At 36.5% G+C, this 13,616-nt stretch overlaps 2 protein-coding genes and 1 long non-coding RNA gene across 3 annotated transcripts; 2 read left to right on the forward strand and 1 right to left on the reverse strand.

Annotated features, from left to right (window-relative positions):
- The first annotated feature begins 2,808 nt into the window (after positions 1-2,808).
- LOC122302535 (ferredoxin-thioredoxin reductase catalytic chain, chloroplastic) lies at positions 2,809-6,733 on the forward strand. Its single transcript, XM_043113838.1, has 6 exons — positions 2,809-3,030; positions 3,242-3,354; positions 4,303-4,352; positions 4,501-4,572; positions 6,158-6,218; positions 6,563-6,733. Exons 1-6 carry the CDS (start codon positions 2,928-2,930, stop codon positions 6,605-6,607), a joined length of 444 nt encoding a protein of 147 aa, XP_042969772.1. The 5' UTR covers positions 2,809-2,927; the 3' UTR covers positions 6,608-6,733.
- Positions 6,734-8,787: 2,054 nt separating this feature from the next.
- Positions 8,788-10,440, forward strand: LOC122302536. Its single transcript, XR_006240484.1, has 4 exons — positions 8,788-9,406; positions 9,493-9,573; positions 9,768-9,830; positions 10,029-10,440. It is a non-coding gene; the product is annotated as an uncharacterized LOC122302536 (long non-coding RNA).
- A 175-nt stretch (positions 10,441-10,615) lies between these two features.
- On the reverse strand, positions 10,616-11,578 carry LOC122302534 (zinc finger AN1 domain-containing stress-associated protein 12). Its single transcript, XM_043113837.1, has 2 exons — positions 11,326-11,578; positions 10,616-11,234 (listed from the first exon to the last, which is right to left on the reverse strand). The coding sequence occupies exons 1-2, from the start codon at positions 11,428-11,430 to the stop codon at positions 10,785-10,787; spliced, it is 555 nt and encodes a 184-aa protein (XP_042969771.1). The 5' UTR covers positions 11,431-11,578; the 3' UTR covers positions 10,616-10,784.
- Between the last annotated feature and the right edge of the window lie 2,038 nt (positions 11,579-13,616).

Raw genomic sequence — 13,616 nt, forward strand, 5'->3', positions numbered from 1 at the left:
TTGAATGGTCAACCAGGGGGGATGTTCAAACCAACGAGGGGGTTAAGGCAAGGGGACCCATTGTCCCCTTACCTGTTCCTGTTGTGTGCAGAAGGGTTGAGCTGTTTACTCAATATCCTGGAACAGCAAGGGGATATAAGGGGGGTGAATGTTACAAGAGGAGGTATAAGGATAAACCACCTTCTTTTTGCTGACGACTGTGTCATGTTTTGCAGGGCAAGAATAAAGGATTGGAGGGTTATTAAGGCAATGTTGGAGAAATATGGAAGAGCATCAGGCCAATGCCTTAACCAACAGAAAACTGAAATTTACTTCAGCTCCAACACTAAGGCATGGGACAGAAGGGCTATTCAAGGAGAGGTGGGGGTCAGGGCTTGTGATTGCTATGAGAAGTATTTAGGCTTACCAGCTCTAATTGGTAGGTCAAAATATAATACTTTTCGTGGGATCAAAGATAAAATATGGAAGAGAATGCACAACTGGAAGAACCAATTCCTCTCCCCATCAGGAAAAGAAATTTTGTTGAAAGCTGTGATTCAAGCTATTCCTAGCTACCATATGAGTGTCTTTAAGCTGCTAGGGAGGTTGTGTAAGGAAATTTCTGGGATGATGGCTAGATTCTGGTGGGGATTCAAGACAAATGACAGGAAGATTCAATGGTGCAGCTGGGATAAAATGGGGAAAGCTAAGGCAGAGGGTGGTTTTGGGTTTAGGAACTTGGAGAGCTTTAACAAGGCCTTATTGGCAAAGCAATGTTGGAGGATCCTGACCAACCCTTCTTCACTGTCAGCTTGTATTTTAAAGGAGAAGTATTTCAAACAAGGGAGCCTGCTGCATGCTAAGTTAGGCTCGGGACCTTCTTTAATTTGGAGAAGTTTGTGGGGGGCCATTGACCTTCTTAAGGAAGGACTAAGGTGGAGAGTGGGTGATGGGAGGGACATAAACATATGGGGTGACAAGTGGTTTCCGAAGCCATCTACATTCTGCCTACAATCTCCAGTAAAAAATTTTGATAAAAATGCGAAGGTGTCTGAGTTGATAGATGCTGAGAGGGGTCTCTGGAGAGTAGAGGTGCTAAAAGAGACTTTAATAGCAGAAGAAGCTGAGCTGGTTTGTTCTATCCCAATAAGCCTTGCGGGTCAAAGGGACAAGTTGATTTGGGGGCATACAAAAAATGGGGTCTTCAATGTTAAGAGTGCTTATCACTTGGAGGTGGAGAGGAAGGGAAGGGGAAAGGGGGAGTCTTCTGACAGATCGGGGTGGAGGGATGGGTGGAGGTCAGTTTGGAATCTCAACCTACCGGGGGTGATTAAGTCTTTTGTGTGGAAGGCCCTAAACAATAGCATCCCTACAAAGGAGAATCTAAGGAAGAGAAGAATTATTGAAGACCCACTGTGTCCCATCTGTAAAAGGGAAGCTGAGACCCCGTGCCATGTAATGTGGAATTGTCCTGCAACTCTGGATGTATGGTCTGAAGCAGGCAGCCCTGTGCAAAAGTGGTCTAGCTCAACTGAGGATTTGAAGGAGGTGTGGGATCTGATGTTTCGGAAGCTAAGTCAGGATGAGTTGGAAATGGTGGCCATTATCATGAGGAGCCTATGGCTTAGGCGAAATAAGTTCATTTTTGAAGGGGCCTTTTCTAGTCCAAAAGAGGTGGTTATGCAAGCAAAAACCATCTTAACGGATGTACAGACAGCTTTAAATAGTCAACTGGAGAGAGCAACAGCAATAAATCCATCAGGAAAAGTTACAAGGTGGCAGCCTCCTTCGGGTAATGCAGTCAAGGTGAACTGGGATGCAGCTTATGATCCAAAGCTAAAGAGGATGGGGATGGGTATTATAGTGAGGGATGTGAAAGGGGAAGTCCAGTTAACCTTATGCTCAGGCTGAGGAGGGGTGGCTCAACCGGTGATAGCAGAAATAATTGCCCTGTGGAGAGCAATGCAGCTGTGTATTGAGTTGAATATAAAGGAGGCTATTTTTGAAGGAGATGCACTCGAGGTGGTGAGGGCTGTAAATAACAAGGAGGAATGCTGGAGCTGGTATGGCCATTTAATAGAGGATGTTAAAGAAGAAATGTATAGAAAGCAAGGTTGGTCGATTCAATACATAAATAGAAAGGGGAATAGCGTAGCCCATGGTCTGTCAAAATTAGGCATGTCTTGTGAAACAGAAAAAGTTTGGATGGAAGACTGTCCAAGAGAAGTGTATAGCATAGTCATACACGACAGAAGTTGTATAGACAGAAGCATTTGCTAAATAGTGAAAGTACAGGTTTATTTCAAAAAAAAAAAAAAAAATTTACGTGGAAAAAGGTAAGACTCAAAGCTAAGCTTTAACTGATCTAGTACTGATTATTAACAATTTTATTTATAATTACAAGATTATGATCAGACTTTGGTACATAATTAGTTTGAAACAATTCATTTTATGATAATATATTGGCACGAGTTCTGCTACTTAAAAGTTGGTATGTAAATATGTTGTTTATTATAGATTTAGCGTAAGTTTATGTCACTTAACATATTTAAACATAAAAATCTGTTATATACTTAATGTATCTCATACAACTATAATTCAATTCAAGAACATCATGTTATTCCTCATCTTAACATATAAATTAGTGTAATTGACTGATAACATTCAAATAAAAAAAAAATTATATTTTATTTTATTCTTCAATGGGCCGACAATTTTAAGAAATTCCTATATAGCTCCTCAAATAGGCCCAAGATCGAGAGAGTTCAGTGGTTCGTGTAATTTCTAGGCCGATATTCATAACGAGTGGCGGGCACCGCTTTAAAATAAAAACTAGAAAATAAAAAACAAATATAAGCGAAGAAAAAATATCGCAGAGTTCTCTCTTTCTCTCACGAACAAGAGCTGTTCCCTCCTCGTGATTGCAGAGGCAGTAATCGTTGGCCGCCATGACTCTTCAAGCTCAAGCCTCGTCCTCTTTCGCCGTTGGCATTCCGTCGCTCACGTCTCCTCTCGGAGGCTCTCGCCACCGCCTCGTCGTTCGAGCCAAAGGTAACCAGGACCTATAAATATTATTTCTCTTGATTAATTGCTCGGAATAATTCGTTCAATTTTCGCATCAAAACTCGCTCTGAATATGACTTTGTTTTCTGCTATAAGCATAACCTAGAGGTGCCAAACAATCATTTCTGGAAGCCTCGAGAACGTGCTGTGCTGTAATTGAATCTGATTAACACTGATTTGAATTGGTTTGTTCTTTCAGTGGAACCTTCAGATAAGTCTGTTGAGATAATGAGGAAGTTCTCCGAGCAGTATGCTCGGAAGTCCGGAACATACTTCTGTGTGGACAAGGGAGTGACTTCTGTTGTTATCAAGGTATATCTGGATCGGATTTGCCACACTTTTGTGGCGATTAATATTGAATTATTTATTTATTTAATCATATATGACACAAATGGTTGATTTATGTTGATCCTCAAATTTACCTGCAGCAGCTTACTTTCTGGTCAATTGAAAATAAGTTTTCTGGTGTAAATATTACTATATGGATTCTAAACTATTCTACTCTGGAGAAATTTCTTTTGAACATTATTGCTTATCTATGAGTTTGCTTTCCTCTAGTTAAAAGTTTTAATGTTTTGACATCTTCATATTCAGGTAGGCTTGTCTATGAGGGTCATCAATTTGTAGGAGTTTAGCATCCCCTTTTAATTTGTCATGTGTCGATTCCCTCTGCCATCTGATGTCAATTGACGTCCAAACGTTCTTAATAAAGTTCTATCAGATGGTTTTGAATGATGTGAGGGAGAAGAATATATCAAATTATAGTCTGTTTTTCATCTCCCAGATTTCGGTATGTTTTGTTAAGTGTTGGAGCAGTTCATGAAAGCATTAGCTCATATCATGTGTATATACATGCGGATGGGGATATCTGTATGTATATATATGTGTCTATATATTATTTTTAGGAAAGAATGTTATGGATTCATATCTATTTCTTGTATATCTCTTAGAAATTAGGTGGAATGAAGAATATGTTGAGTTTTCTTAATCAGTCAGATATAAGTTGTAGATTGATGCACAGTTGTGACCTTGTCTGATGGTTGGCGAGAACAGATATTGCTAATATTTAGATTTTGCCTGAATAAGAATGCACACAACTAAATATGATAGTCTTTTCCAATCCGATTTTTAATATGGAATTCACTGTGCTATTTTCTACTTTTCTATATTTTCCTCTTTAATTGTGTTTATCTTTTTGTTAGTTTGTCAAATGTCAGTTTGTGTATTATATGTAAAAAACTCACCTTCATATTTACTCAGGGATTGGCTGACCACAAAGATTCATTGGGTGCACCACTTTGCCCTTGCCGGTAAATATTTTCTCTTTTATTGTTGTTTTTCCTTGATATTTTTCTCTTTGTCCTATCTGTCCGGTGGAACTCCTACCTGGATCATGAGTTCCATATTGGGTTATATTAATCCAGATCATAATCCATGCATGTACCTATTTTTTATCAGGCATTATGATGACAAACCTGCTGAGGCTGGGCAGGGGTTCTGGAACTGCCCATGTGTCCCTATGAGAGAAAGGTAGAGATGTTTTTATTATTTTGAAATCAAATGCAACTAATTAACCGGCATATTTTCTTTTTGATTGTTCTGGATTGGGATTTAACATAGTTGAAATCCTTATGACCATAATTGCGTCCCTGCTCATTATGAGTTTTTTATGGATGATTGTTTGCTGTTGCCAAAATTCTAATAAGGAAATCAAAATTATACTTTGCAAGCATTTGTCATACAATATCGGGGCTTCATGGCCACTGATATATTTGAATTCTTTTCTTGAAAGGAATTTTGAAATTGAATAAGCTGCCATGGTTCATATGTGAGCTGTCCTTGATCTTCTGGCCGGTGAGGACAAGGGAATTAATTAATTTTGGTAAATGATTCTATGGTTCCAAGAGAAGTGTGATGTTTTCTGTGTGCACTTTCTTAACTAAGAGAAGGCAAGTGATAGGTTTTTTGGGCCAAGAAAAGAAATTGATGTTGTATATGTACATTGAGGCATGAACGTGAATGCTAACTTGATCCAGGATGTGTAAACGATAAGAATCATTAGAGAGAATATAAGTGCACTTTCAAGTACAGAAAGTTTGCCTTACGTTGGCTCAAACCCCATGGCATGGAGTTTGGGTTAGTCTAGCTACAAGGTCAAGTAAGAGACACGATTAGATTCAATGAAATGCAATCACATGGAGTTAGAAGTGGGAAGAGAACAGACTCTGGATATCAATTGAGCTAGCAAAGGAAGATAGTGTTGGCAAATAATCTTACAGAAGATATGTGCTTAGATTAAACACTGAGACAGCATATATATTGCGAGAAGAGTTTGGAGAAGATATTCTATTGAATTGTTTGAAAAACACTAGCGGTTTAAGTTCATTGGGTTACTTGTAGCTGATAGCCATGCAAGGTTTAGTCATTAGTCTCGTTCAGAACATTAAGTTGTTTGGTGGAAGTGTCACCCGAGAGAACAAATGAAAGCTTCAGATCACAAAACTCCTGTTATTGAAGTATTATTTACAGCCTAAAGTGGAAGTCCATTGAGGGCACTCACTAGCTGTCCTAATTTGGGATGTGGGTGCCAGCATGTATGCGGACTTTGTTAAATCTCATTTAAATGTGGATTTGCTCCAAATAAACTTAGTTGGCAAATTTTAATGTCAGTTATTTGTAAGGTATATGGGCGAGATATCTGTATGGCATCACAGAGTCTTTCGCAATAATTTTCATCTTGATCATCTTTGTCAGAGAGAGAAAATCAACTAATGACAGAATCCTTATTAATTTGTTAATGCTAGCATATCTTATTTCTAGGCTTCAGCTGCATTGTGTATAGTTCATAAACATTTCCAACCTTATGGTGGTCTGCTATGATATGTTCTTTCAGGAATTAATCATTGCTTGAAAGTCTGTATTCTGAAATATACTGCTATTGAAAGATCAAAAGTTTTTCTATTGAACAGGGCTTGAAATAGTAAGCTTATCAAATCACACAAGTCTTAAACATGTGAATTTGTGAGCTATCACAAATCATCATTTTCTTCAATTACATATGTTCATTTATATCAATCCGTCTTGCAAAGTTAAAATGTTATATTTCCTTTGGCAGGAAGGAGTGCCACTGCATGCTCTTTCTCACTCCCGACAATGATTTTGCTGGCAAGGAACAGGTAGTTATTTACACTCTTCTTTTATTCACCAGATTTTGATGGAGCACATTATAACACTATCAATAGGAGGTAGATATTAAATGGCTTTTCTTTAAGTGGGATTTGCCATGTTGAAGTTTGTTTATGATGCTAGATTGCCATTAAGATATTCACTAAGAACAACTCAAAATTAGACAGATGCAGGCATGTGTAGGCATGCGTGCATGGTTGCTCGTCCTTCCACACACAACTATTGCAAATACTACTAAAAAAGTTCTTCCAATTAGCATTATCGTAAGTATACATGCTCTAATTAGAATTTTGTTTCTTGTCTAATGCGAATTAACGTTCTATTGCCATTGCAGGCCATCTCCTTGGAAGAGATCAAAGAATCGACAGCAAATATGTAAACATGAGTTAGTGTATCATAATCACTCGTTTAAACAGGCATCATAGTATTTGGCTAAGAATGAGAGAGAATCATCATTGTATGTATATTTTATACTAATCAATAACCATATCTAGCTTTTCCTGTCCCCCTCCCGAATTTTTCTTCATTATATTCAGATGCTTCTCACTTTCAACTTGTCACGATGTTTGTTTCGGTAAAAGCCGTATGTTAATTGCATCCCTTCCCCCGGGCACGTATGGTCTTTTAGGCGCCTTGTGGGTAAATGCAGCCAATACTAAAAATGACTTGGCTTGACACGTGTGACTTTTTGACATACACGTGTCTCTTATTTAAAGTATTCAATTCAATTTTTATTGAAACTGGATCCAAGTATTTTCTAAGAAAAGAAATAGGTGAAATTTTTATTGTAAGCAATGTAAAGTCGGGGCCTCGTGATTAGATTACCCGAGCTAATGATGCGATCTTTGGACTATGTTTTGGGCTATTGAAAATATTAAAAAATATTAAATAATTTAAATGTTTATGTCAATATTTTTTATTTTAGGGGATTTTTATTTTTATTTCATTTCTCTTAGTAAATTTAGTATTAAAGGCCTACAATCAAAATCAATTTGTAATAAAGTTCTCAAGATTAATACTGGGATATAGCTTTTGATATATAAGTTAATCAAATTACTTATAGTTTTTTAATAATATCTTCGGTTAATTATCCATTAGATTAGAGTTAAGTTGACCGGTTGACACCACATCCCAGCAGACACAGCTTTTACTTTCGAAATTTAAATTCTTGCTAGCGAAGCCACGCAATTGAGCTCCTGTCGTTGGCGAAGTACCTGAATCAGGGTTACTTATCTTCTTCGGTCAATCGTTGAATCGAGTTCCCCTTGCACACTATGAATCTATGATACAACTGTAAAATAGGTCTCTCTTGGATCTCTAAGAAGGTTGATCGTTTTAGCTCTTGGAAAATGTCGAAGCCACGCTTCACGGTAACTCTCGGCCGCTCTGGTCAGGTACATATGCCTATGTGTATTTATATGAGTAAATTTAAATTTCGATAGACTGAGTTTTGGCTGTTTGGCTGGTGGGAAACCGTGGGAAGAGAAAATATAATCGGTCCCCTAAAGGGTATATTAAGCTGTTCAAGCCAAGTTTTAGGGTCATTTCGGCGATAATAACATCACAATTGCTTTATTTTTGAATTTTTTTTGGAGAAGTGACTAAATTATTTTTTATTAAACCTAGTTTAATTTATTGCATGTGCTTTGCGTGTGTGTGGGGAGGTGGAAGAGGGGTGGAAGAGAATCAGAGTATGCGTATTCGCATTCTGATACTAAGGCAGTGACTGGAAGCAAACGGTTTGGGTTAAGAGAGTAGTGAGTGGCGCTAATGCTGTCTCATCGTCAGCAAGCAAGCGGTTCGTGTTGTTACGTGTCTCCAGAAATTTAAACTAATATCAGTATATTTTGGCATTTTTTTTGTGATGCTTTAGCTTGGTGGGTTAGAATACTTTTCAGCAAATGAGTTTCTAGTTTACCATTATGATAGAACTACAAGGACTCTTGAGACATTAAAAATTATATCTCGTGTTTATGTTAGGAAATATAGGAGAAGCTTGATGCTTTGTTTGGGTGCTGTTTGAGAACACAATTGTTCTCACATGTTCTTAGATATTCTTAGATTCCTTAACTACTATTTATAAACTATTCACTACTATTTCATTATTATTGTCACTACCATTCACAGATTATCTGATACTCTTAGTATCCAAACGGAGCTTGGCATCCATACCAAACTTTTTCATAAAGCACCTTTAATGCCACTGCCAGCAATTTGGCTATTGGTCTTGGAAATGATCATTTAAAAAGCTGATCATCTGGGTGAAAAGAGTCTAGTGCGGTGTTTTCTTTTAATAAGGGTCAGAATGATGAAAAATTATTGACTTATTTATTCCTTTATCCTTTCAATAAGGATCAGGATGAAAGTTTACCGGAAATCTAGTTTCATAGAAGAAGGCATCATGGTTTGTTTGTGGCATTGAGAGGACTAATTATCTATGTTTCTGATTTCATTGTCAGACAATTTGTTTCTAGTTTTATATTCATAGGTTGTATACCATTTATAGGCAACAAGGATATGGTGTTAACTGGAGTTGTGGCAATGGAGTGCATGGTGACAACCAATTCTGCTCATATATAAGTTTTTTTATTTTTTAATCATTTATTGTTCTTTATATGCTATCTTTGCCCTGACTCCGGTACCCTGATATGAGTGAAGATCCCCAGATTAGTCGACATGATCCTCGATTGAAACTGATGCACAAAAGCCTAAAACGAATTCAAAGGACCATTGGAGAGCACAGGAAGATGGACTGATGCCAAAAGTTGTCTAAAACGAACCAGCCTTCAGCTGGTCATGACATGCCACATCAGAGGTCTGAACCAACAGGAAGTCGTCGTTCGTTGCAAATGCATGCCATGGAAAGATCTAGGTTTAAAGCTTCTAGGGGATTCTCACCAATGAAAAATTTTGGTGAGTTGCGGCAAGTACCATCATTAAGGGTAGCTGATGCCTCAAAAGCTGGATGGTTTTTGAGCAATAATGCTACTTCTAGGCCTATAAGCTCTACACCCTTGACAATATAAGGTCCTCAAAATTCCAAGCCGGTTACACTGCTTGCACCCTCAACGAGCTTTGGGCAGAAAAGTTCTCACATCGTATGATTTTGTAAGCTGCACCACTTCAAGCTTATTTTCAGAGGAGCTGGTTTATAGTTGTGATTTCGTCCACTTAGATGGTTGTGTTTAATTTCTGTCTGTCATCTATGGTCATGGACTCATCATGATATATCTCTACTGAGTGTGTTTTATTTTTTCAATATAGGTAGAGGAACCTCTCACTGTTGCTGGCCTGTTGCAATCACTTGGTTTAGGGAAATACAACGTTCATTTCAGAGCTGAGGAGGTAATTAACCCGCTTCTATTAAATCTTTGAGAAAGAGAGGAACCGATGTCTGTGCTTCCCCTAATTTGATCAATGGAGATAATAAGCCAATGCTAAATGATACACGGGAAAGCAAGTCAAATCTGCTATATGGAGCAGTGAACGTTGGAAATGACAGATCAATTATGTTAATAGTTCAATCATCTGATCTATAGGTGGACATGACTGCATTGAGGCAGATGGGTGATACGGAGCTCAAAGAGATGAGGATCCCAATGGTACTCACTTCACTCTCTCCAAAAATCCAGGGATTATGTTTAATTTTGTTTTTCAATACAAAAGTCGCTTCTATTGGTATCTTGTTGTGTCTTATATTCTTCTACCGTATCAAGTAAGAATTGCTGCTAATGCCACCTTTCTGTGTTGGTTACCAAGCAATCAATCTGTTCTCACAAAAGTTGCTTGATGATATGCAGGGACCAAGGAATAAGAATCTTCTTGCTCTCTTGCCCTAATCCAGACATGAGACAACCACCACAACTGCAATGTTAAGGCCTCATTTATTTATACAGATGAGATGAGATAAAAGTTAAAAGTTAAATAAAATATTATTATAATATTATTTTTATTTTGAAATTTGAAAAAGTTAAATTATTTATTATATTTTGTGTGAGAATTTAAAAAAGTTATGATCATATGAAATGAGATTAGATAATTTGAATCCTATAACCAAAATAGGCCAATGGCTGCATTTGGAGGTACTTGTCTTTTCTGTATTATTAAAAAATGTGAGTGAATATTAGCAAGCTTACCGAGTGTATGTGATGTTATAATTTATTGACATTGCATGGAAGCATGAAAATATTTATTATAAGGGTTTGTTTTGCATACTGCTTCAAAATTTCATTTGGGATTAAGAGAAAATTCCAACTATATGTTACTGCACACGTATTAATCCAATCTAGGTTGATCATGTTGCGACCACGATATAAGTATATGTGATCTTGATAACAGTCGGCGAATGTGATGATAGCTCCGGGGCTTAGATAGCTGATTGAGATTATTGAAAGCATAAAGTCACACACGCCCTGTTTTAATAATTTTGAAAAGAGAGAGAGCGCAATGATACAATGAGATTACAAATGTGGCACACAAAGTATGCAAACATTCGACATATGTCGACGTTAATGAATTGAGGGATACAAAGTATGCATTTTGAAAGCTAAATTCTCTCAATATGCTTTAACGGATGAAGGGGTACTCGATGAAGACTGGGAGCCACGTCCGGTCCTGGCACAATCCCCAGCGTTCCTCGAGGCCAAAGCCGCCAAGAATTTCTCATTCCACGGCCCGCTAGACGCCCTTGCCTGCTTGCACGCATGGTCGACCGGGAAACGATGCTTCAAGCACACCTTCACCTGGCAAATCTTGCACGTATTTGTATTCGAAAACGTCAATATCTCTTTGCAACGCCTTACGGGACACGTCGGTTTGTTCTTCTTCTTGGGGTCGCAGTTCCCTGACTTCACGTGCCTCTCCAACATCACCTTCTCATCCTCTCCATCCCGCCCCGTTGTCTCGATCGACATCGAGCAATTCTCGCAAACGACAACCTTTCTGCTGTTGTGGTCGGATTTCGGGCACTCGTGCTTCTTGTACGATCTATGATCTAAACAGAACACCTACGAATACCAAAAAAAATAATAATAATAAATATATAATAACCTATTATTCAACGTCGATCAAATTGGGAAAGGAGAGGAGAGTATGTACCTTTCGACAACCGTCGCATTTAAAAGGGAGAAAATCGAGTTGATGGCAATCTGGGTGCTGGCAGTGTTGACCCAAATCTGGGAAAGCTTCGGTTCCTCCTCCCATATTTGAAATGAATGTGTACCTTTCTCACCCTGAACTTTTCTTTGAATGTAATACGATGAGGGATAAAGGAGCAACAGGCGTATGTTTATATAGCTTTGGGCGACTTGGGGAGGAAGACAACTCCAACTCGGTTTCGGAAAGATGTTTCTAGGTCCGCCGTCCAATAGCTTTACGCGTTATTCGTAGTTTTGCGTTGGGAGTATGCCACGTCTATATCCGTGGACTACTCTTATCTAATTTAATTTTATTAATTAGATAAGACGCATATTAGTTGATAAAAAAATATTTAATAAATAATTATTTAATAGTGATAAATATATCATATTTTATTTAATAAGATAAAAATAAAAATAATGTACAGAATTTTACTTTCATAAAAATAAAAATTCAATATAATAGATTTATTTTATATAAAAATAATTTTTATAATTTAATGTATGACGTCAAATTATGTTAAATTGTAAACTTATTTTTCTCAAGAAATGATTATCAAAGACAAAAGGGGATAGCTAACGCATAAAGCGGGAGAGCTTTCCTAGTAATCGGCACTTGACATTCTTCTAAGGACTTTTATTTTTTTGTGAAAATTAATCGAAATATTGCTTTAGATAAGTCTAGCATATGATCGGGATTGGATTTATTGTGAGGGAGTGTAGAGATCAAGTTCTTGCCTCCCTAATGTTATAGAAATTTTTCTGTACTTTGCCTTCAATAGCTGAAGCTTGAGGTGCATACACAACTGCTTGTTTTACTAAGGAGTTGGGTTTCTACTTTCTATGATGTAGAATTGGAAGGTGATGCAAAATAAGTAGTAGACACTCTTATGAGTTATGGCTGTATCAGGAAGTCTAAATCACTGGGATGAGCTTGTGGAACACACCGAATTCTGTTTTGTTAACTATGGTTGCTTGGCATCTGAGTTTAGTAAAGAGATAAGGCAATCAGATTGCTCATTGTCTTGGAAAGGCAGATCTAGGTCTTAACGTTGATACATTCTAATTGAGGAGGTGCCTAATTTTCTTTAGCCACTTGTGCCTACTGATTGTAACTCTATTAGATTAATGCTAATATATATGTCTGTTTAAAAAAAAAATGGAGTTTTTTGTACGGATGCAAGAGAATACCGATGTTTTTATAATAGTTGAAACAAAAAGGGAAAATTATATATACACAGTTTTTCCACTCATGTTTTAAGTTAGGGACGTTTATATAAAATAAATTATAAAAATAACACTAATTTATAAAAATATCTTCATTTTAAAATATAATTATGTAAAGTGTTACGAAAAGAATTACATATGTATTGTTAGAACACTTTTACACATAATATGGAAAAACACCAAATTAAGATTGTGTTTCGTAAGTGACGTAGTTTTAGATTACTTTATTATTATTTATTATTATTCACAAACAATTTATTATTATTTACAAACTATTTATTACTTTATTATTATTATTATTAATTACTTTATCACTACCGTTTATAAATTATTTGAGATCATCTTAACATTCAAACATATTTAAAAGAAACATACGAATAGACTCAAGTCGAAAAAAAGTACTTTACTATAGCACAAACCTCAAGTTAGAACATTTACATCCGATTCCTTATAATATTTTTTAAAATTTGGCTAAAATTCACACCTTATAATTTTTAATCATATTTCAAAAACCTTATACATCTCAATTCCTATCCTTTATTTATTCTAAGAAAATAATATTTCTTTATTCTTTCTTTATTATTTTTTTCTCTTACTTCCCTTTATATTCTTTCTTTATATTCTATTAAAATATAAGTTTAGAACAAAAAAAATAAAAAAAAATAATTTAGGATGTGTACAGTTGCTCCCCAAATTTGGAGAGCTCTCCACACATCCTAAAATCAAAACTTAATTTAGGAAATCGGATGTAGATAGTTTTTTTAAATTGTCATATTTTTTTTTTTCTATAATTTAGTTAAAGATAAGTTTTAAGAATGCGGATGAGAATATTCTTACAAAATTAAAACCCAATGAGTTGTTCTATATGCAAGCATACCGCGGATGAAAATGCAGACCATTGATGACGTGGTAAGTAAAAAAAAAAAAAAAAAACAAAACAGTAAAAAGAAGAGGGAAACACGAAACGAGCTTCAGAATATTTGTTTAATCTCTCCCGTCCGTTCGTCTGCTAAAGCCTCTGCGAGC

The sequence above is a fragment of the Carya illinoinensis genome, chromosome 3, assembly GCF_018687715.1.
Source record: "Carya illinoinensis cultivar Pawnee chromosome 3, C.illinoinensisPawnee_v1, whole genome shotgun sequence".
Classification (NCBI taxonomy): Eukaryota; Viridiplantae; Streptophyta; class Magnoliopsida; order Fagales; family Juglandaceae; genus Carya; species Carya illinoinensis.

Excerpts from the sequence above, each read along its gene's own strand:
- LOC122302535 (XM_043113838.1), top strand. The coding sequence starts at position 2,928 with ATGACTCTTCAAGCTCAAGCCTCGTCCTCTTTCGCCGTTGGCATTCCG. Across the intron at positions 3,355-4,302 it reads TGACTTCTGTTGTTATCAAG|GGATTGGCTGACCACAAAGA; the intron begins GTATATCTGGAT and ends ATATTTACTCAG. Across the intron at positions 4,353-4,500 it reads GCACCACTTTGCCCTTGCCG|GCATTATGATGACAAACCTG; the intron begins GTAAATATTTTC and ends ATTTTTTATCAG.
- LOC122302534 (XM_043113837.1), bottom strand. The coding sequence starts at position 11,430 with ATGGGAGGAGGAACCGAAGCTTTCCCAGATTTGGGTCAACACTGCCAG. Across the intron at positions 11,235-11,325 it reads AATGCGACGGTTGTCGAAAG|GTGTTCTGTTTAGATCATAG; the intron begins GTACATACTCTC and ends TGGTATTCGTAG.